The following is a 23,356-nucleotide window of genomic DNA, read 5'->3' as shown; positions in this document are numbered from 1 at the left end:
AGGAGGACTGTATTATAAGCAACTCGTAAATGATCATTTTGCTAACACGATGTTTTAGCAAGGTGCATTACGAGCATTTGTTGCCAATTTATAAAATGCATATTAAATAGGATATAAGCATATTGAGAAAAGAATTTTGCCATCTTACGTTACGCACGCTATTCTTAAATGAACAGTGATAAAAATGTTTTAAAATATTACTATTGAAGAAATTATATGCAAATGCTTGTTTCTACAGGTCATTCGATTTCTTTGATCTTCCTCGAATATATATATATATATATAAACGTATCACTTATGTAAGCTATTAAATTTTGATACGAAGTAATTATTATAATTTTATAACTTATTTCAGCAATACATTCAATAAGGAAAAGTTCGTAGGGAAAAAATTTTTTGCATGAGTTTGCAAAGATATATTACATGTTTTTCCTATATAACTAAAAACAGAAAGAAAGATTGTTTTTCTACTGATGCGATTCCATTTGTGGTACAACATAGAAGAAACGCATTGTAAATTGGCAATTAAAGACGTTATAACAATACGTGGACGAGGACCGACATGTTACACTATTAAGATACAATCACATGTATGAAGTAAATCTATTCATTGTACTTTACTTTAAAGCTGTATAAACATGTCATTGAAGAGCATAACTGAAATCATGCCAGAGGCATCGATTTTGTTGTTATATTTTTTGAAAATTTGTAGAAACCGCCAAATCCATTGGAAATCTTTATCTGAGAATGTTGATTTTCTGTACTGTCATTTGACGTAATAAAATAAAGTTGAATATTAATATACAAAACTTTTATTCACTCGCTTCAATACTATCCATAATACACTCTACAGTAGCAAAATTATATATTACATCTTTTTAATATTCTTATACTTTTTATTATCACAATGTTATATTAATTAATTATATCCTCTATGTTTATTAAAAGATTATAACTTGTTGTTTATAGAAAAAGAACAATCTGCATAATTGAAATTTGTATTTGTTTCTGGTAAAATGGGTACAATAATTCCATCTGTAAGTCTAGTTACTAGTGGATCTAGAATGTCTTTGTGCATATAATTTGATAATCTTTTAAATATTTGATTTTCAATAAATTCTAATTCTCTTTGAGACGATTTGTACCCATCAACAGTCACAGTTATTATATATATAACATTCTCAACTAAAGGCTTTTCTCTGTCACAAAAATTGTGAAAAGCTTTTAGTGCTTCAGTGTTTATGCTTAATAAATCTTGTATTATCTGAAAAAATATATTCTGATAGAAGTGCTTTTAAATGCAAATTTCACTTAAGAAACAAGAGTAAAGGACCATGTAGATACTCACTATTACTTTTTTTTGTGTAATTCGTTTTCTTAAATTATAAATGACTTGTCCAACATCATTTGGAAAGTCTTTCGGTGTCAATCTTAAATAATCATTATTACCTAAAATTTTGGCACTCAATTGTCCAAGTAATTGAGCTAAACAATTCAAGGTTTTAGTTTCATTTCCAAACAGAACAATAATTGAAGGTTTTGTAGGGGATAAGATTACATCGTATATTCCAGCTGATATATCATTCCAAATATTAGATCTTTGATTATGAAATCGTGTCTGAATTAGCTGTATTGATTTATGCAGTAAGTTATTTATATCAGTAAAATCTGTTTGTTTTGCTTCAGTAGCTCCTTTTAGATTTTCATGAGTTTTTGTTGAAGTATAAATAAGAAATAGAGTTAAACATAAAATAGTAACACAGAAAAAAAATGTGATATATTTTGGAAAAGACCCATCTGCAGGTTGTTTTTGTGGTTTACATGAGAAAGAACTATTAATGTTAGAAGATTGATTTCCATGAGGGTTATGAGAGCTTCGTTTATGCATCTGCGATCCTATAGGAGAATTACATGGAGTATGAAAAGATTCTTGTAGTATGTTATCTCGTGAAGTATTTACATTAAGACACCGTTTGGAAATGTTGTAATTACTATTATCTTCATCACTATCATCATCTTTTTCATCGTCATCTTCATCATCGGTATATTGGATATCAGAAATATTACAAATTTCTGAGCCTTGTTGGTTAGTTCTATATATGTTTTTCATTGCCAATGAATTTTTAGAGTCTTTGAAGGAATCGATTTCTTCAATTACTTGTACATTAGTGTCTCTTATGGAACGACGTGCTTTAGGAACAGGTGGTTTAGAAATTTCTATTTGATCATTTGGCTGAAAAGAACATTAACAATATTTCAAATACACATATAACCTTTTGTCATACACGCAAATGTTTATATTCGTTATTTAATCAATAATTATACAGATTATAATATTATAGATTTTTTCATATTTTATCGATCACAAAATATGTATATTATGAACGATAAAATTGAAGATCTTATATTTTCTTAAAAAATATTTGAGCTACCAAGTTTCACTTAATACCACTAATTTATAAATACACTTTATTTAAATATTATTTTTCAGAAGAGCCACTTGTTGAACTAATTTAGACTATACCATTGTGATTGTTTAAAGGTAAAAAATTTTATAATTCTAATTATTTATAATGCAGTTTTATACCACATAACCTATAAGAAAACATTTATATCATACAAAATCATAGAGGAAGTATTTTGATTTTGTTATAAATATACTGAATACTACATTAAACAGTTTTATAGGTTATATTGGTAACTCTGTTACTAAATACATTTATGAGAAAAAAAAATTACAGCACGTAATCTGTAATGGTGATGACTGTTATAGGAATAATTACTTAGATTTACAATGCATATATACTTCTACAGAAAATTATTATAATACTATTTAAACAGACTAATTATTACATATTTCTCTGTTATTACATTATCCTTAATTTCCTTACTAAAGAAATTGACTGTAAATTTTATTATCACAAAATGACTTAGTAGAATTACCTATGATACTAATTTTGTAAAATTATTTAAAATAATGGTAAATAAAACGACAAATACATATTGAAACTTTGTATGTTCAAGCTCTGATTCAAGTAGGAGAAGATTAGTCGGTAACATTGTATTATACTATTATGTAAAATACATTTTTACCCCGTTACTGGCACAAAATTTATTTACAACGATGAACACATACATATTCATTTAATGATTCATATTTTAATTATGTTCTATATACCGGAATATATTGATTCATAATACATATATCAAAATTTATAACAGGTTTCTTGTATACCAAAAGACAAGAGTGCTACTTAAAAAAATTGAACATGTACGAATTTTTTATTAAGGTTTGATAAGTGTATCAATTACTTTATAAAATATATATATTTCTACCGATGAATTATTATACCGTACAAAAGTCATCAATCTTGAAAAATATTCGACATTGGTGCCACCACTGATATGCTGTGCCAACATATATGAATCGTTACGGGATGTGTCGCCGAGAAAAATCTATTCCTACTGATTTTATAAACGATCGCAAGCATTGTTCGTTCGCAGGCGTAACAAATACCTGGTTTTCAGGATTCGAGGAATATTTTAGGATAGTTTTATGGTGACGGCATGTGTGTCGATCCGTTAAAGAGAATATGTCATTGGGGTCCACTCACTGCTCTTGGTAGGTCTTTTGTCGAATGCCAAACAATTGAACATTTTTGCTATTCTGAAGTATTAAAAGTGGTAACATACTGTTTCAAATATAATCAGTTTTAGACATGTTACCACTTATAAGAAGAAATTTATTGTAGAAATGTTGTGGGAATAAACTTGACAGATGATTGCTTCCATTTTGTTTTACGTACATCGCAATAAAGTACCGCGAAATTTGAATGCACTTTTGAGATTTTAATTACTTTTCATAATAATTTTTGTAATATACCGCTGTATATACTGTAATATACTACTGAATATATAAATATATTGTTTGAATTAGTTTATGATTTACATTTATTTATATTAATATCGTATTCTTTGACATATTTTTGTGTTTTAGGAATTATAAAGATAATTACTTTGATGACAATACATTGTAGTAGACAGTGGTGGCCACCGCAAGAAAGTTTCTTTGGAGCAGTTAATTTTATTCTTTTCTTTTGTCTTAGTGGCTCTACTCTCTTCCATTTTATTAGTGCTATTTACGAAGGACCTGGATTTCTTCCATTAAAATGGATGCCGGTACCATAATACATTTTTGGATACAGTACAATTTTTTCATACAGAATTTAATGTGTTTCTTTTTTTAGGGGAAAGTAACAGATACCCAATATTTACAATATTGTTCTGTTTGCGAAGGGTACAAAGCACCAAGATCTCATCATTGCAGAAAGTGTAAGATTTTATATCATTAAATGAATCTGATAGTCTATGTAACATAATGAATTTATTTTTTATTTGTAGGTGGTCGTTGTGTTATGAAAATGGATCACCATTGCCCATGGATAAATAATTGTGTAGGACATTACAATCATTGTCATTTTACAGCATTTTTAGCAAGTGCGGTTGGTGGGTGTTGTGTTTCCACATTTACGCTAGTTTCTTGGGTGATGACTGTATTATCATTGAAACCATTATCATTTCCACCACCTTCTATATTTATTCTGATATTAGTTATCTTCAGTATCGGCTTGTCAATCGGTGTTATTCTTGCTGTTGGAACATTGCTTTATTTTCAAGTAAGATTATTATATTCTACGGTTAAATTGATATTTACATAAGATCATTTATATCGTTATGATATTAATTATCTGTATTTTTTACAGCTACTATCTATAATAAAAAATAGAACAGAAATAGAAGCTTGGATTTCAGAGAAGGCTCATTATCGAAGATTTGGAACTAGAGACAAATTTGTTTATCCATACTCAAAAGGATGGCGTTTTAATTTACGGCAAGTTCTTACATGGGATTGTACACCAGTAGGTGATGGAATTCATTGGCCTGTTGTCGAAGGTTGTGACCAGTATACTTTAACGGTAATGTCATATACATTATTTTTTAAGTAAATATATTTTTTTATTGTATAGCTCATAAAAATCTAACACGCGATTGTTTCTATAATATTTCAGCGGGAACAATTAGCTCAGAAAAAAGATAAACGAAAGAGAGCTAAGACTTATAGAGTTATAGAAGAAGCATATGGATCGCGTTTACCATTAACACACGGTTGGGGTGTACTTTGTCATCCACCTTGCACCGATGAACCCCGTATTAAGCTCAAAGTTGGAGATATCGTAATCGTAACGCGGTGGAGAAAGTATGTTCACATAAAAAACTATTATTACTTATGAAAATGTTTAATCGATAAATCTTGTAGATACTGGTTATTTGGAGAGAAGAAGCAAAACGAGGAGAACGAGAAGCAAGTACGAACTCGTGGTTGGTTCCCACGGCCTTGTGCCATTGAAGTGATTGAGAACGAAGCATATTCCTCCGCCTTAACAAAATCAGATTAAAACATTCCTTCTCCGTGTAGAGATTTTATAGAGCATTTATGAATGTACCATTGAACAAACGGGAATATTTTTATCTAGTGTCTTGTATGTAAGTGTTTACGATGGATGAGTGTCTTTAAAAATTGTAATGATTTAATATGGAAGAAATTTTTTTTTAGAACAACTAACATTTGAAGTACCAGTTACTATATTTATTACGTAAGCGAAGAGATTAAATTACGTTTAAAGTTAATTTGCACAAAGCAAGATTTTATTGTACTTTTTCATTTCTTTTTTTTCTTTTTATATGAATATATTTGTGACAATATGTATTTAAAATATATACAGAATGTAAAATTTTATTACATTTTTGTATATGATCGTTTAGTAACGGGAACTGTGTTTAATATACAACTACGTGTAAATATTTTGCCACCGTTATTACTGTTGTAAATAACACTTTCGTTATTTGTGCAACAGTGACTTATCCATTTATCGAGTGGCATTTTTTAATTCATCTGGTACAAAAGATTTCAATAATATAGATTCGTAATTTGTCATTCGTAGTGATTAACTTATTCTTCGAATAATTATAAAATAATACATTTCATCGAATTACATTTTTATGAATTTTGTAATCAATGAATAAATGTTTCGCTGAAAACCGTGTTTGCGCGACTTTTATTTTAGCAAAACTAGTCGCGTATATTTTTATACTTTACATTGTGTCGACCTAAGGAGCTCGTGGAAAATCAATAACACTGTGAAAAGTAACACTGATCGACGGAGTACATCATAGCTTTGTACAAATACTACGTTAAGCTGCGTGATACATTTTTCCACGAATCAATTTAATAGGGTACAAAAATGACATGCGATGCAGGCACGTGCCCCTTGCACATTCTCCTATGTATTTTATTACTTTTAATCGATACAACTCGAAGCCCGTAATACGCAACGTTACAGTATGCAATATTTCTAAAGAGTTTAACTACGATTCAACGAAGTAGCCTTACTTCTACAAAATTAAAAATACTTCCAAACGAAAATATTTTCATTATTCACGAAAAAAATTGGGTCACTGGAGATATTACCCAACGGGATAAAAACAGGACATTCTTACTTTGGCACAAAATTAAATATATATTCAAATAGAAATGTTTCTATCGTTAACGAACTGACTTTATTTTAATTAAAAAATACATTTTCAAATATTTTTCATCTGCATCAAGAGATATTTTTCTAAAAGATATAGAGGCCAAGATATCGAATCGACGAACACGTGAATCTATAGGTTTTACATCTCCAGCATCATACTTTCGAAAATTTGTAACCCACTGAGCTGTTCCTTCGAAAGTGGGAAGGATTAAACGCGAAGGATATCGAAACACGATTCGCAGTCAGCTGCAGAATCAACGAAGGGATCGAAGTGAAAGTGACAATTAGCAAAGGTGAATTGTGTCAGCCTTTTATGATTCCATGGTGGGATCTGGCCACGTTTGAGTTACTCGCAGGAGGTCGAGTGGTGCAGTTCCCTTCCAGTCATTCTACCTCCAACACGATCATTTTTAATTTTACGTCCTTTTCTTATTAATCTAATCGTAGTAAGTGTCTTTCAATTTCCTTACTATTTTCCTCAAATTATTAAGAACAAAAGGGATACTTAAATACCTAATGCTCCTTTTTTCTTCTTTTTTTTTTCTAAATTATATTGTCTAAATATTTTGTCAGACGTATCAAATCATACGTCTTAATATATCTGAAAATAATTTTAACTATTTCAAAATAATAATTTCAATTCACAAATTCTTTCCAAGCAGCCGAAAACTTCATTACTATCCTCGTTAATGCAAAAATCTAATACCGTCAGGAGCGCAAGAGGAGCGTCAAAAGACGAACATGAGCTTGATCAAGAGGAACGTGACGTTTGGTACATTGATCGTGCTTTCTTTGGTGTTCGTCGTGTACAGTTTCCCTGACGGTGCACCGGTGGATACTTGCGTGAAGCCATCGAAAGCCAACGAACCTAATCATGGCCAAGCGAAGTCGCAATCCGTACAATCGAGTCCTTACGCTTTTACCGCCTCGTCGTCGCAATACGGTCCTGGATCTCAGATTACCGGTACGTTATCCGTCTCTTAACGAATCGTTCTTTACGTTTTTGCACATTTAAAGTGCCCATAAGTGCGCACTCAACTAATTACCACGTAAATTGGAAAATAAGAAAAATAAGAAACAGGACTACAATCAAACAATTTTTCTCCCGTTTGTAAAAAGAATTCAGTCGCAGCACGCATTGTTCCTCACAAAAGCTGATAAACTACTTAGCGAAGAAGAAGAAAATCGTTTCTCCAAAAAGGAAACGAGAGAATCTTATTTCCTTTGAAAGGGGTGAAACGAGATAGTTGGACGTTTCGTCGCAAACAATTTCCCTTATATTTTGTCGAAAAATTAGCGATACAGGGCGAGAACGATCGAATAGGAAAAGAATAACGGGACGAAGCCGATATAGGGAACAATCGATCCAATCAACGTGGATAACTCGAAACGCGTCTAAACGCTAACAATCGCGTATTTTGCGGTTCGGTCCGGTTCTGCATGTTCAATCATCGGAATAATAGCGTGAATCGTCTACGGGTGAAAAATACGTTTCTATGTAGACTTCGTCGAACACCAGCGAAATTACGTGCCTAAAATTCCTCTTATTCAGCCAATTTGTCGTGCGACGAAACGTTAGATCAAACTCACGTTCGAGTTTAACGTTTGCGTTAAACTTGCCTCACCTTCATAGTTTATCACGATTAAATGACAGTTTCCTGAGTCACAAAATCGGTCTTCGAATTTCCGATCTCCGATGGAAATTTTGTAGGAACGCGAGAGATTTTTAGCTACGGTACTGCATTTTTTACTGTTCAAAGTTTAATGTCTGCAAGATGAATATTGATAAAATTTTCGACGAATAACGGACGCAGGATTTGCAGTAAAAGTAAAGATTTTTGCGGCGCTTCATCGAAGATTTCCATCGACGATCAAAGGGAGACAAACAATTTGATAAGAATTTGTTATATCGATGAATATTAATCGTGAGAACTAAGATGTGGAGAAGCTTGGTGAAAGCTTATTGGAATATTTTAATGACAACGGCGTTTCTATAACGATATAGACGAATCGAATAAATAAATTGAAAATCTAAAAAAGAATCGAAGAAACGGCTGGTGTCGTTTGATCGAACTAATCTTTAGGGTAGTCGGGTATGAAATTCGAATTTTTACTTTCTTATTATTCGTACTACTAGTAAAAAACGCGTGATAACAACGTACAATTTCATGAAATAGAAAGTAAAAATAAAAAGCACAATTTCTGAAAATGATTCATAACGAAGTTTACGAGTTGACAAGAATTTTTTACCCTCAGATCGAGAGTCTTGTTAGCAGGTTGATTAATTTGCCAAGTAATTTCGTGCACGTACATAGAAACCGGAAGTAACATATTTTGCAACCATGCAGCTCGATAAGTATGGAGCCAGGCTAAGGTTTGCAAGGTTCCCCAGCTGCAGTTTTCTCATTCGACTTAACACGCTTGCACGAAAAAAGAAATACGCGCTAGCCTGACCTGACTTTGCCTAGTTAAATCTAAAGCACGCATTCTAGAATGCAAGCAACTCGCCTACGTGTCCTTCTATTCGTAGAACCTATGTAGAATGCGAGACTGACTTGCCTCGCGTTTAAACAAAATACAATTATACAACGATTCTTCTCGTTTCTCATCTTCCATTTATGGTTGAACGATCGAACAGGAATTTTTACACAATTTACGATCATTTGTCGAGTAATTTCTGTTATTTTAATGCTCGTTGTTCACTTTGAATGTTCTAATTTACACTGTTTGAACGCACCTTATGTCACGTCGTTTTATTTGTTATACAACGACAGAGAAAAGATATCTCCTGTCTTCTGATAATCGAATTTGCTGTTAATTACTTTTTATAAAATTGAATATGGTATTTCAATTGTATAATTTCAAACTTTGTATAGCGTGTTGTAGTAAGTTGGTCCATCGTTGCTTCCACTTCTTTGAAAATAAAATACGCTTTTGAAATACATAGCTTCGATGATCTCTTTTTTTTTTCACTTTTTAATTCACTCTTGTTACACGCTGTCTATTGTAAATTGAAATTAAGTTCGAAACCTCGCTCAGTACCGAGCGACCAGCGTATCGTAGCAACTTCGTCTTTTTCTTTTTGGTCATCCTAATTGTGTTCTTTGTACAACGTCGCCTTTGTACACCGACTCTAATACCGTGTATCGATCAGAAGCGAAAGAAGAAAAAAGTTGTGTGTGGACAGAATAGAAGATTACCGTGTCGATGGAAAGGGAGTGGCACGAACACTACATTCTAATTTTGCCAATCAATATCGAAGTTATTTATCCGATTTAATATTATATAGTAGATACAGTTACTATAGGATATAGTTATTTATTATTCATCAAGCTTGATATACACGTATGTTCGTAACTTTGTGATTTTACCTTCGGTATGAAAATCACAAAATTTAACGAAAGATTAAACAATTATACAAAACGTACGAAAATTTCGTTCGTTCATTGCTCCAATAGAGTCCAAACGTTATTTCGTTTTCGTTCGAAAGACCGTAACTTACTTGACAGCAAAGATTTTGAATTTCTAAATTCTAAATTCCGTAAATAAATAGTATATTTCTATAGAAAAAAGCACGATGTTGAAACGTTAAATAGAAAAATATCAAATGTAAATATTACTCTTTTATTTATCTCACTTTGCTGATATTAAATTTATATTTCAAAAATGAATATTGCATATTCTGTTGAGAAGGAGAGAAACGAGCTTTTCAGATTAAAATAAATATTAAATTTATTTAAATATTCAAGTTGTCGTTTAATGAACAATGTTTCATTTATATCAACATTTGTATGTTAGATTGAACGTCAGAGATCGTTCGATCGCAATTGATGAAACAGAGGGGAAAAGAACAAGGCAAGATAACGGGTTCGACTATGAATATAATTGAGGCATTGACCTTTCTCTTTTATCACAAGCAGAGATATTAAGGCGAGATATTAAGGAACTGGTTCCTTTCGAATGTCTTAGAATATTCGAGAATGAAAAAGCCGGAATGAAATAGGGTGCCGTGAGGGAGGCGTAAACGAATAGTGGTCGAAACGAATCCCAAGGTCTACGTCCTGTTTACGTTCTTGGAGAAAATAAGCTTCCTGCTTCCTACTGCTGAATGTTTCGTTCGCGTTTTCCTGTTACTTCCTTAGCAATTTCCTCAAGTTGTTTTATAGTACATATTCTCTCTTTATTTTCTTCTTTTTTATCATTCAATCTTATCGATAAATGTAGAATAATATACGAATCACGGTTGCGATTGTGATTATTCTTCGTCATTATAATATTCATACTATGCAGCTATTCTCTTATCTTCAAGAAATTTTTTCACACGGTGTAAAAATGTTAAAAGGTCTTGAATCGTAAATTGTCAACGAACTTCTTTTTTTTGGGGACTTTTATATTATATTTTTATATCGTTTCTATTTCCCTTACCTTCTATTCGCTACGAATGGCAAGCTAGCAACGAACACAGTGTCTTAGAGGAAATAATCGATTTTTTCATTCTACAAGTAAAATTTATGAAACAGAATCTCCCCGATCTTGGGAAGAAGCATCTAAAAAATATCACCGCGTTAAACTACAATTTTTATTACATCGCATTTTCTTAGTATAATAATAACACAGCATGCCCCGTACATTCATTTTGTCCACTTCACATATACATACAGTTGGTATGCTAAGCTTCTAAAAATTCCGGAAAAATTTCTACCTACCTACCAATGTATCCGCTTTATCGTCCAACAAATTCCTACACAAGTTGTTAACAGATTTCCTTCATAACAACCAACCATTTATTCAAACAGCAAAATTAAATGTTAAACTTTGTTGGTGTATCCAAATGGAACTATAAATGCCAAAAAAAGATCGTTTTACAAAAAATATGTGCGGATTAATTGGTCCACCTACGAGAAATCACATTCTCCAACATCCCTTCTTACATTCGTCGATCGTCCTTTCTATGTTTACTTCCCTCCTTTGTGTTCCTCGGCAACCCACACTCACGGACAATATCATCAAACTGTCCCTGGAGATTGAGTTCTCCAGTGAACCGAATGTTTTTCCAGTGACCATCAGCGGCTCGTCGTTCAAGGGATTCTTCCTGCAGGCACGTGACCCCGATACAGACAACTGGATCGGTTCCTGGGCGCAAACCGACAACACGAATACCCACCCCGAGTGCAGTGCCGTGACACACGCCGATCCTTACGTGAAACAGCACGCCACTCTTATCTGGAATGCGCCACCGAACGCCCGTGGACGCGTGTACTTCACGTGAGTGCCAATTTTCTTCGTACGGGCAAGATAAACCGCATTAACGCGGTTTGCCTTGCAAATCGATCACTCTGATAGAATTTTAGAGCCAGTCGCGGAGAGTCGCGTGGATGATGTTCGGAATTGCGGAGAATCGCATTGCGTACGTTTCGTATCGCTGTACTTGAAATTTCGGGAATATTCTCATACGTTGGATTAACAGTTGCAGGATGCTTTTACAGCAGAAGTTTTTGAAATCGAGTTCTGCGACATTTTGAACGAGGTGGAACCTTTTGAAACTAAGTTACTGTGTATTTTTACAGCGGAACTTTCTGTAGCCGTGCTTCGCGATATTTATTGCAGTGAAACTTTCTGATGGCCAGTTTCGGAAAGAAAAGAATCATCGCTGTTTTACGAGTCGTTTTGTATTTAATTTGTAAAATTGATTTGCTCCGGTAGGAAATTTTTTTAGGGTTACGTAAAGGAATTTATTTATCCAGCATTAATTTGCAACCTGTAAAATTTCGTTAATCGTGGAGTTATTCGATTTTAGTATAATAGTATAATAATTTCTGATAACCATTCTACGTTCGTTGATATACGAATAAGTCTCAATAATGCTTCATTCAAGCGTCACGTACTCTATCATAGATTAGCAGAAGAATCGACATAAATTTCCAATGCTGCCAAGCTTAATTTAGACACGTTTATTATAAACGACAAGCATGCGCCGAGTATAATTTATGGTAATTGGTTGCACTTTGGTGAAGGGAAATATTTGTAAATTCTTCCCCGTGGAATGCAATCTACTCGCAAGATTACGTCACTCTTATCGTAAACGAAACGATATCATTTGTTGCGCTTAAAACGAGAACGGGTACAAGCTATCATAATGCAGTTACAAAATAACATGATCATTTATTCACCGTACTATGACTTCTGAATATTTCTTAATCCCCGTATCGTTCCTTTAAAAACTGTTTCTTTTATCAAAGAAATATAGTGAAATTATTATTAATATCTTTACTGTTTCTATTTCCTGCATTTATATTAAAAAGAAAATTAAATTGTTATTTAGAATTGATATAAAAAATTCTCATATACAGGGTGGTTGGTAACTGGTGGTACAAACGGAAGGGGGCGATTCTACGCGAAAAAAGAAGTCGAAAATATAGAATAAAAATTTTTCGTTTGAGGCTTTGTTTTCGAGAAAATCGACTTTGAATTTTCTTGAGCGGATCTCACTATAGATTGTTGTCTCGATGGAAAAATTAAAAAAAAAACTCGACTTCCTTTTTCGCGTAGAATCACCCCCTTTCCGCTTGTACCACCAGTTACCAACCACCCTGTATATAAAATCTTTGGATCCTTCTTCACTCACTGTGAACGAAAGATCGTCGAACGATAGAAATTAGTCGTAATCGAGTTTTGGAAAATACTGAAAAATAAATTGAGAAATAAATAATACGAACAACATGAAACAATTTTAACAACTTCACTGGTGCCAAAAAGTTCACGATATTGGATCGCAAAATTAGGAGGATAATGAAAGAGGAACTAAAATCGGAGTGGTGATTATCAGCCACACCCTCTAGGGATAATAATACCTTGTGCTGTACTTAGTTTTTGATGTTTGTCAAAGAGTTCATCGTTGCAGTCCTCAAATTAGATGTAATTGTTCGCAAAGTCTTTACCAAAGCATTAGCCAATGTCAGACTATTAATTGGGTTTATTAACAGTATCTTCGTTCTTGATGGATAGTATCAGTTTTAATAGATCACAGACTTTTTAATAAATTTATTTATCCAAGTTATTTATAAAGTTATTTATCCAATTCCCGAATAATAAAAATGTTCGTATAAAATAATTAAGAAACAGCGGAGGAGATAATTTTTATCGTTAGTTTCTAATTATCGTTTAATGTTTCAAATTTCAAAATTGAGCTTACGCGTGTCTGTAAAATAGCTCACAGAAAAATGTTAATAATCTTCATTGCTTATGCGAATTTTACAAAAATTCTACTTGACGTAATGAGAAAAATATAGAAATTTAATTTCGTCATGTCATTTTTTAATATTCCAAAGTTTCATTTAATTGAATTTGTGCGCATCATTCATAGATCACTGGCATTTTAACAATCTCCATATATTGAGCGTTTCTTTCGTTAGATATTTTTAATATAAAGATTTCATTAGACATAATCAGAAAGATGTAAAAAAAAGTAATATGCCTTGTGAAAGTCATATTGCCTTAATTTCTAATTACTTTTTAGAATCGTTTATTTTGTATTATTTCAACTTTGACGTTCCTCGTTTTCAACTCATCTGCATTTCGGTGATTGGTAGATCCCGATAGCAACTGTTGCAAATTAAGCCATTCTATGTGAATATTTAATACAGCAAGCACCACGGGATTCTTAGCTTCAAAAGAAATTTCTTTTGCCTCGCAAATAATTAATCTACTGTGACAATAATTTACGACCAATGTCCCCATTAGTTACCAGAGGAACACGTTGGTAGGAAGCGTTAAACTTCCAAGCCAGGCTAATTAATTAATTTTAGCCACGGGTTTTTACCCGTTGGGACTTGAACAATCTACTCGCGGTTTCCTGTGGTCCAAATAGAAAAACTTCCATTTTTCTTCAGTTTCCTACGTAAGTCGTGCACTCAAAGTCATAAAGAAACATTCATTTTCTCAACATGCAAAAGAATCGCGTTGGATAAAGTTGAAGGGAAAGAATTAGTTAATTCGATTTTAATTCATCCAGAGAATTATGTTCTGTTAAATTGCAATTATATTTCAGTGAGAAAGTACATTATCTAAATAGTAATAATTTATCTCTTGAAGTGAATTATATTTACTCGTTTCTTTTCATTTGATTCATCGGGAAAATTAAATTTGTCGAACTGAAATTAAAAAAAGAGACCCAACCCTAATCTCGATTCTTTAAAGCGTGATCGTATTAATTCGTAAAGCAAAGTTATATTCGTCAAATTGCGGTGTATTCCAATTTTCTAATTTTCCAATTCATCAGGAAAGTGAACATCTTAAATGTATGTTTATTATTATTTACTAAATTACAACCCTTTCGTTGTACACATTAGCCGAATTAAAAGGAAAATTTCCATAATTCCGTATTTCCAATTTTCTAAATTGCAATTACTCTTTGCAATGTCCAGCTTCTGTCGAAAATCTCTTCACCAAATTGCGACGCTCTTGTGCATCACATTCTGAAATTGAATTAATCCAATTAAAATGTAAAATAAAAAAAAATTTGTGTCATCGATTATCCTGGGAAACAAATTCCAATATTTCATAGAAGGATCTCCATTAATTTCGTATTTGCAATTTCCCAACTTGTAATTCCTTTCTATTCGATTTTGACAAATTTGCGTTCACCGAACTGCAATGATCTCGTTATTCGCCTTCACGTTATATCGTATCGCGAAATTATATCACTGAAATCGAAATCGAAAATGTGGCCTTCATTAGGTACTAATTATCTTGGAAAATAGAGTTCACTAAGTTACGACGTGGATGAAGGATTTCCATTCGACAGGGGATAACGTAATAAGATTAATTGTATGCTGCTGGCCAGTGGAAATAATCGTTTCCGCCGCGCGATTGCTCGCGAATACGCGTGTACACGGCAGGCTTGCTAATAAACCATCGAATTTCCAGGGAATATTACAGGTCAGAAGGTTCGCATGCCGGGCTGAAAGGTAACGGATGAATCGTTCTAGCTCGTTGCGGTCCCTCGTTTGAAATACCACGTTGAATCGTTTTACAGCACAGAAACTTCTACTTTTTTTCTTTTTACCTTTCCTTTACCTTTTTCATACGAGCATGGGAAAGCCCGACTCGTAAGTGGTGTAGTTTTAAATTTGTTCTTCACCCTCGCGTATCCCAGCAGTATACGGATTTTGAAAAAAGAAAAAAAAAAAAAAAAGAGGGAAAGGACGCGTTCGTTCAGTGAAGTTTAAAACATCAACTTCGAGCGTTTTTTTTTGTTCGATCAATATTTTACTTGTTACGCTTGTAGCGTTAATGCGATGTTTTCGTCGCATCCTACTTATACGGTTAGTTTATTCAATGTTATCGATGTTAATAAGAAAAGAATTCTGTATTTTTATTATTTTTGGTATATGGATGTTACAATTTCAATTATTATTTTATGTTGGTATATTATCTAAACGCAAAAGACAGCTTCTTTAATCATTATTCCGCACATCGGTAAATACCACTTATGTTCTTAATTTTCTGCCGCAAAACGCTATTGATATTAATATTAACGATTTCGTTTTCATTCTTTGGATCTGTTTTCATTATTTCACAGGAACAGTTCTGTCGTTGGATTAGTACCGTTCTTAGGTTCCTGAACCGTAGGAGTAGCTGACGTGTGGCTGACCATTAAAGACCCAATCTCCTTAATACACGTATCTCGAAGACAATGAAAGAAAACGTATTTCCATTGATCTTCTTATTTTTATACAGCTCAGTGGTTAAAAAATCGTAAAGATATATATATATAGAATGTAAGGATACTTTAAGAGATATGATAAATTCATGAAGTTTTTTAGAAAGATCAATGGTATATAGCTAATCTTGTGGCAATCAATATTTCTAAAAATATAAAAGAGTATAATTAGATTGGTGTGAAATCAAGATGGATTTGATCATAAAAAGAAGTTTGTGATAATACAAAATTGATCGACAGCGTATCAAACGTACTAAAAAAAAAAAAAAATGCTTCTCTACTCTGTAAAGGACAAAATACGTGACTTATGGTATTTTTCCTCTAGCTTGCGTGTTTTAAGTATAGTATTAACAATAAAACACGATCTTTATTAGCTATCGTTATATTTACGATCCTCTGAATTATATCGCAAACGAAATGATACACGACACGATATTTTACATTTGAAATGTGGATGCTATAAACTCGCCAAAGAATGCCGAGATATCTCAATCTAGAAGCACCTAAGACCCTTAACCTTTGACCATTTACTTTAAATTACGGTATTTAATTTGATATTTCTGATTTTTCTGATTACAGAGGCACCATTTTGAAGGAGTACGCGACTTACTGGTCCAATCTGGTAGCCACAACGAAGAATTGAAGATCTCTACTAATTTCTAAGTTCAAAAGTACTATACTCTGGAACTAATAATCGTATTCGATTCTTCGAAAGATCTTGCTTTTGCGTCGAAAGCATAGTGATTCATAAATGAAAGGAGAGAAGCGGTGACATCGGAACGCCCAAGAACATCGTAAAATACGAAGAAACATGTATTTTGTACTATCTTGTATATTGTATATTGATCTATTTTATTGTAAGAAAGAAAGAACGATTTTAAATATAAAATCACAAAAATTCACGATTTTGTATATCCTAGCTATATTAATCTATTTTTTTATAAACAGAAACTAAGATATTAACTGTCAAATAATACAAACTTTTATTGTATATTGCTTATATATATTGACCTATCTTGTAATAAGAAAAAACGTTAAATACAAAATCATCGAAATTTACACGATCTTGTATATTGATCTATATTTCTTCTAAGAAGAAAATAGTTTCTAATATAAAATCGTAAGAGTTTACACATTTATGTCTTTCTTCGCCTCGTAGAAGAAGTTGAACTTTCGTTGTTCATGAAATATTGATGATGTTGTTCCAGTCGGTTCTTTTTCTGTTAGTCTGTGGAAGCTACTTTCTATTTTCATTCGCAACCGGTCGCTAAGGTTCTCGATCTGTCAGACGCAGTTGCGTAATATTCGATTGACTGACCGTACATCGTTTATACGAGTGTACATATTTGTACAACGTACCGCGTTAAATTGTAAAGTCTTAAAAATATAAAATTGATCGACGAAAGATATGAAATATCGCGTTTTTCTCCTGGCGATCATCGTATCAACTATCGCGTATAGAGAGTTTAAAGCTTTACCATGTCAAAGTACTATATATATTCAAATTACCTACTTTAATGGCTAGAATATTCGATTATGGCTCATAATGCGATAAATACACAAAATATAATAAATCCATTAACACGATGGAAAATTCTTTTTACATGCGTTAATTTCATCTTTTACGTAGTCTTAAATTAAATTTATAGACAAAATAATGAAAAGAATAATAAATTTACCGATATAACGAGAAGAAGCTTAATTTCCATTTTATATAATTTCAGTAATTTCGCATTAAATTTATAATCGAATATGTTTGTTAACAGCCTTGTTCATTATGCGAACGAAGTCTTTGGACTCCTCATGGTAATAAAACGCCGATTCTACGTCACTTTAATAAATGACGGTGTAATAAAAACGTCACGCACTTCTGTACGATCTCTCATTGTTAAGAATGTGGCACAAGGTTCATCGAAACTACAATCTTCCTCCAGCGATCGCGTAAAATTGATTACCAGTAACGAGAAGGAAGACCATTAGAATTCCACGAAACATTACCTCGGCAATAGCTCGCTCAGTCAGACAAAGAAATCTCCCAGCTTTTCACATGCGCCGAGTATCTTCAACCTACTCTAACAAATGATCGCATCGTGCGAAGAATTTCAGCCTTCGGGGACATGATTCGTAACAGATTCACTTTTTCAAGACTTCAAACCAAACTTACGCAACGTTCGCTCCCAATGGATTCGCCTAACATCAGTTTCGACATCCTATCTCTTTCAACATCCAGCAAACCAAGATTTACCTATTCACGAGGCTACGGTTAGAAGTCGAACTGAAACTTTAATTAACGTTAAACAAGGAAACGCTGTGTGTCTTCGAATAAGCAAGCAACTATATTCGTTTATAGCTCCAAAAATTGACATACGTTTAAACAGATCTAGAGAAAAAACGCGTTAAGAATCGGATATAATATGTATTTTTTCTAGGTATAGAAGAGGAGAGATTTTGGAGAAGTTTGCGATTAATGATTGTTTTATCGTTGGCAAAATTCTCAAACTCATGAACCTCGATCGTCGAGCACGGAACAGATTTTGCGATCCTTTCTCGCAAAACTACCGCATCTAAATTCACCGGTCGGCTCTTCTGACGTCGATTCCAATTCGAAGATACTTAGAATGGCGAAGTGTATCGGCGAGATCGGTTTGGAAGTTATCGAACCTCCCTTACGGGGACGACCCACTTTTACCGATCGACTAACTTACGTAACGTGTCTCGCGATACTTTTGCTCGCATTACGACGTGCTGAGTTCCATTAACGGCAATCCGGCGAAAGAAACGGCAAAACCCTCTTTGGGAACGTGTGGTAACCATCTCGTCGTCGTGTCGGTTCACGTGTCTCCGCGTGAAACCGGTAATCGCTGCTCCTTAAACAGCGGAACGAGAATTCCCTTCCGATAGATTGCACGAAAGAAGCAATCGCCTTCTGCGCTCCTGATAGCTCGACGACTCGTGCGATTTTTATCTTCGAAGGAGTCTCGAAACTTTTCCAAAGGATGCTAGTTCATCGTATTAACTGCTTCGATCGATAATCCTTACGGGTTTCTAAGATTTTACATAATTTATTAATTAATTTGACAAAATGTTGCGTTGGAAATGATTTTAGATTTTCGTATCCAGAATCCTTGAAAACATTAGGTTGTTCTAAAAGATTCTCTCGGTTTATGAGGTAATAATAGAATTTATTACATTATATTATAAAATACACAGCATTTTTTGTTTTAATACAGGCGAAACGTATGCTATAGCAGCTAGAGGATGTGACTGAGGATAAAGAAGAAAACATTTGACAGACTAGGTTTCATATTTGTATAAACATTGTATAAACAGCCACCTTTAGGTCAACCTGATACTACGTCGAATAATTTTAGATTTTTGTAAAAGTGAAAATTGCATATAGTGCGAAATTTTTAATTTTTATGTCTAATAAATGTGTACGTACTGTGACCGAAAACTCTGCGAAGCTACATATCACAACGTCGACCACGGAACAGATTTTACGACCACTTTTCGCAAACCCGTCGCATCTAAATTCACCAACGTCGATTCCAAGAAGCTATAGAATCTCGAAGAATAGTAAAATAGATCTTATCCGACCGGAAAATAAAATTAAACATTGATACAACGCAATTGCAACAAGTCAGCGAATTGTATTGTCAAATTTTAGATTCGACGTTCTTATACATTAAAAGGTCTATGAATGTTGTCGCTATTTCATACTATGCGTGTTACAAACTAATTTAAGGACTTACTTAATGGTCGTATATTAGATTAACATCAGAGTGTTAATTACCTCGACTATATAGTACCGGAGTTTTCTCAATTTCTGCTTCTGACAGAAGTAGACCAGTTTACGCGTTTGATTGCCATAAAAATCGGGACGACGTCGCTCGATGTAATATACCCAAGGGCTTTATGGGATAACTCTTCGTGAATATATCGATAGAAACGTTCATCGACAACGACAGCTGACAAGTTTTAATCGCTTTATTCTAGAATTTTTTTCTTTCAGATTGAACGGTGCTCGATATGATAATACAAATTGATAGTTGTCGGGAAAACAAGAGACTAGCAAAGATAGAACGTCAGGAAAAATCCAAATGTTCAAATGAATCTTTAAATGGAAGATCGGATAAACGAGCGTAAAAATATCGATTTTGTACGAATACGCGTATTGGAATAGTCCCTTAAAATACTGACGAAGAATCGAACAACGAAGAATACATGACACGAATGCGTGGGATCTGCACGTGTGAAGAATTGAAATCCGCAGACAATAGAGCGTGGATCTGTTTCGTACGGTATTTCAGCAGTTAAACTTTAAACGTGAAGCGTAAGGTTGAACTGGTATTTTGTTTCAGGTGGCCCAAAATATGGAATCTTAGATTTTTGCGGTATTATTGCACAAAGTTATTGATCTTATTGATCGCACGATCAAATATTTGATAAATATTTCCATAAAAAAGAAGGTTAAGCTATATGTTTAATATCCCTGCTATATCTTATTTCTATAAAAAAATCGAGGATTTGCGATTATCCTATTTCTCCTCAAGTGACGAATCCGATAAAAATAAAGAGTTCCAGAGGTCACCAGAGTTGGCTATTACGAAGAGATACGAGGGAAAATGTTTTATTTGTATAAACATATGGTAAAACATTTTGCATTAACATTCGTCATACTCGTATCCCGTACTTCCAATTATCGCGCTGCATCATCGAAGCGTTAACCTATTCGACGAATCTCACGAACTATCCAAAATTTGATGCTCTTCGCAACATTGAATAACAGCCGTGTTTCAGCGAATCCTACTAACCCTCCGAAACTCTATGCCTTTATCTTCCAATTCTCTATAACGCCGCTTTATATAGCCTAAACGAATTTCCCATTTTCCCTGTCCTAATTTTCTACAATCATCGATGTGAAACAACCTGACCCGTTCACGATCTATATTTACGGTGTACGCTGGCGTATCTCGGTCCGCTGCTAATCCGTAGTCAGGTCGTTAAGATGACGACGCGTTTCCGCAGCGTATGTAACGAAACGCAATTCCCTTTCACCCTCTGTTACGCCTGCTCGTGAAGCAGCACGTCGACGATGTGTACCTCGCTTAGAATCATACATATTTACGTTGTGCCACAGAGGAACACATCGACCCTCGAGTCTCTCTGGCTGTTTCACGAGGAATGACTCAGGGGCTCTGCGCCCCTGCGACGATTCCACGGCTGCGGTTGGGGCTGCGACGAGGCGGGGGTGCGAGTAACGTGCTGGTTCTCGCATGCATTGCGCAGGACGTCGGCGCCCTAGCGTCGCGATCACCCTCCGACTCGATTCGGTCGTTGTTTGCTGCCTCCATATCGCTCTTGGCCGCGTGGCGAAGACGATCGTGTATCCCTTATTTCGTTTAATTCAACGACTCGTGAATTCTCCTCCATTTTCATGAAAATCTTGGCGAAAACCGAGGGCATTACTCGAGCAATATAATCAAGAAAGTATCCGTTTTCGAATCGACGGATCGATCGTACAGTAAAATATATATCACGTATACATGAGAGAGGCAGAAAAGGAGGAAGAAGTCGGAGACTGAATAAAGAAGCAGTGTGCCATTCTGTTCCCATGAACCTGTCGTTCGAGCAGTGAGGGGAAGTTCTGGTGGTGGTGGTGGTGGTGGTTGCGGTAAAACGTGTCCACGAACCTTCCTCTCCTTCTTCGCTCCCTCCACGAGCCGGTACAACAAGACGTTGACGACCAGGGTGAATAAAAGAGCCGTCTATATACCGCCCTAAGTTCATTCTCGTCCAACATCTGGCAATTTTCGATTTTTCTAAATCTAGTTGCTTTCCTACTTTCCTCTGGCTGCCCGTGGAAAGGTGGAACGTGCGGAGGTATGCGCGTGCTATCGATCACACGGGCCGATCGCGCGGATATGTGATACCGGAAGTAGGTACGGCAGGCTTGACCTGCGTGCAGGTGCTCCACGGTGCGTACCACGTATGCGTACATACATAGGGGTGAGCAACGACAGAGAAGAGAAGGGTGAGCGAGAAGAGGCCGCGTGTCAGGGCCAGTCGTGAAGATGCACGCCACCGACGCCGTCGCCGCGACGGCGTCCCTGCCGTCATCCACGTCCTGCGTGACCGCCTCCAGGAAGCCTGGCTATGCGGTCAACCTCGTCCTCGTCCTGTTCGTCTCCTGCTGGATCGTGCAGGATCGAATGGTCTTCGGCATGTCCGAACCACCCGAACTTACCACGATCGAGGGTGAGTCTTTCTCTCAATTTTATAGTTTCCCTTTCTTTTTCGAATTTTTCGAGTGGATCGTGAATTTTTGATGGATTTCGGAAAAGTATAACGCGCAGGAGCGTATGTAGAAAGCACGCAATAGAAAAATATATTAAGTCACGTAAAATATTAGATTGTGATCGAGAGTGAGCTTCTCTGAGTTTTATTTTCCTTTTCTCAATTCTTGCGAGTTCACCGTGAATATTTATTCATTTATGAGGATGTTAAACGTATGATAATTTATGGAAAACATAACGCAGTAGACCATGCTCTGTTTTTAGATTTTTATCCGTAGATCTTAGATTGTTTTTCTATTTGCATAGAGTAGATGCGAGGCATCTTTTCCTTATTTTATAAGAGCGAATAAATTAATTATAAATTTGCGTGGATATCCGCGATCTATTTATAAAGATTCACGTTTAGGTGATGTTAAATCGTGCACGAATTTTATTTTGTGGTAGAGTTGAAAGGATGATAAGTTGCGAGGAATATTCGCGGAGAATATGTCAAACTTGGAGTCTGAGGCAGGTTTTGTTAAGTGTACGTATTTTAGTTGGCGCTTTTGAGATGGAGGCAGAAGATGAAGTACCGCAGTAAGGAATACTCTTGATGAATATTCGAGTGATCTTGGAAGGTTTTTCGAAACTTTCCTCAATTATAAGATCACAATGACGAATAGCTTTCTCATTGCACGAAACATTTAAAATAAAAGTATCTTTGGCAAAAATTGATGTTTACTCGATTGTTTAACAAGAATTATGCA

At 34.6% G+C, this 23,356-nt stretch overlaps 4 protein-coding genes across 13 annotated transcripts in view; 3 read left to right on the top strand and 1 right to left on the bottom strand.

Moving 5' to 3' along the window:
* Positions 1–794: 794 nt before the first annotated feature.
* Positions 795–3,808, bottom strand: LOC117232322. 5 transcript variants are annotated; one of them, XM_033491654.1, is made up of 3 exons: positions 3,518–3,808; positions 1,349–2,233; positions 795–1,264 (listed from the first exon to the last, which is right to left on the bottom strand). In XM_033491654.1, the coding sequence occupies exons 2-3, from the start codon at positions 2,108–2,110 to the stop codon at positions 950–952; spliced, it is 1,077 nt and encodes a 358-aa protein (XP_033347545.1). In that variant the 5' UTR covers positions 2,111–2,233; positions 3,518–3,808; the 3' UTR covers positions 795–949. The 5 variants fall into 5 exon arrangements, with proteins under 5 accessions (XP_033347545.1, XP_033347543.1, XP_033347546.1 ...); XM_033491652.1 differs by lacking the exon at positions 3,518–3,808 and adding an exon at positions 3,313–3,441; XM_033491655.1 differs by lacking the exon at positions 3,518–3,808 and adding an exon at positions 2,944–3,109.
* On the top strand, positions 3,368–5,914 carry LOC117232323 (palmitoyltransferase ZDHHC6). The gene is made up of 7 exons (XM_033491657.1): positions 3,368–3,622; positions 3,998–4,179; positions 4,248–4,332; positions 4,402–4,676; positions 4,764–4,976; positions 5,070–5,257; positions 5,318–5,914. The coding sequence occupies exons 1-7, from the start codon at positions 3,568–3,570 to the stop codon at positions 5,454–5,456; spliced, it is 1,137 nt and encodes a 378-aa protein (XP_033347548.1). The 5' UTR covers positions 3,368–3,567; the 3' UTR covers positions 5,457–5,914.
* Positions 5,915–6,686: 772 nt separating this feature from the next.
* Positions 6,687–17,293, top strand: LOC117232376 (putative defense protein 3). Its single transcript, XM_033491727.1, has 4 exons — positions 6,687–7,039; positions 7,306–7,557; positions 11,651–11,858; positions 16,894–17,293. The coding sequence occupies exons 2-4, from the start codon at positions 7,335–7,337 to the stop codon at positions 16,955–16,957; spliced, it is 495 nt and encodes a 164-aa protein (XP_033347618.1). The 5' UTR covers positions 6,687–7,039; positions 7,306–7,334; the 3' UTR covers positions 16,958–17,293.
* A 4,331-nt stretch (positions 17,294–21,624) lies between these two features.
* The window catches only part of LOC117232383, a 45,302-nt gene continuing 43,570 nt past the window's right edge, over positions 21,625–23,356 (top strand). For 2 of the 6 annotated variants that reach the window (XR_004493116.1, XR_004493115.1), the window contains exons 1-2: positions 21,627–22,065; positions 22,147–22,572. Coding sequence is in view for 3 of the 6 variants with exons in the window: in XM_033491735.1 (XP_033347626.1) it covers positions 22,389–22,572 (184 nt within the window). In the remaining 3 variants the exon portion in view is untranslated. Of the gene's footprint in view, positions 22,066–22,146; positions 22,573–23,356 lie in introns of those variants that run through there. The other 4 variants (XR_004493117.1, XM_033491737.1, XM_033491735.1 and 1 more) reach the window with 3 other exon arrangements.

The sequence above is a fragment of the Bombus vosnesenskii genome, unplaced genomic scaffold (genome assembly GCF_011952255.1).
Source record: "Bombus vosnesenskii isolate JDL3184/JDL3185 unplaced genomic scaffold, Bvos_JDL3184-5_v1.1 scf7180000013286, whole genome shotgun sequence".
In the NCBI taxonomy this organism is placed as follows: Eukaryota; Metazoa; Arthropoda; class Insecta; order Hymenoptera; family Apidae; genus Bombus; species Bombus vosnesenskii.
The sequence above is the reverse complement of the archived record's forward strand: the minus strand, read 5'-3'. Positions and strand labels throughout refer to the sequence as shown.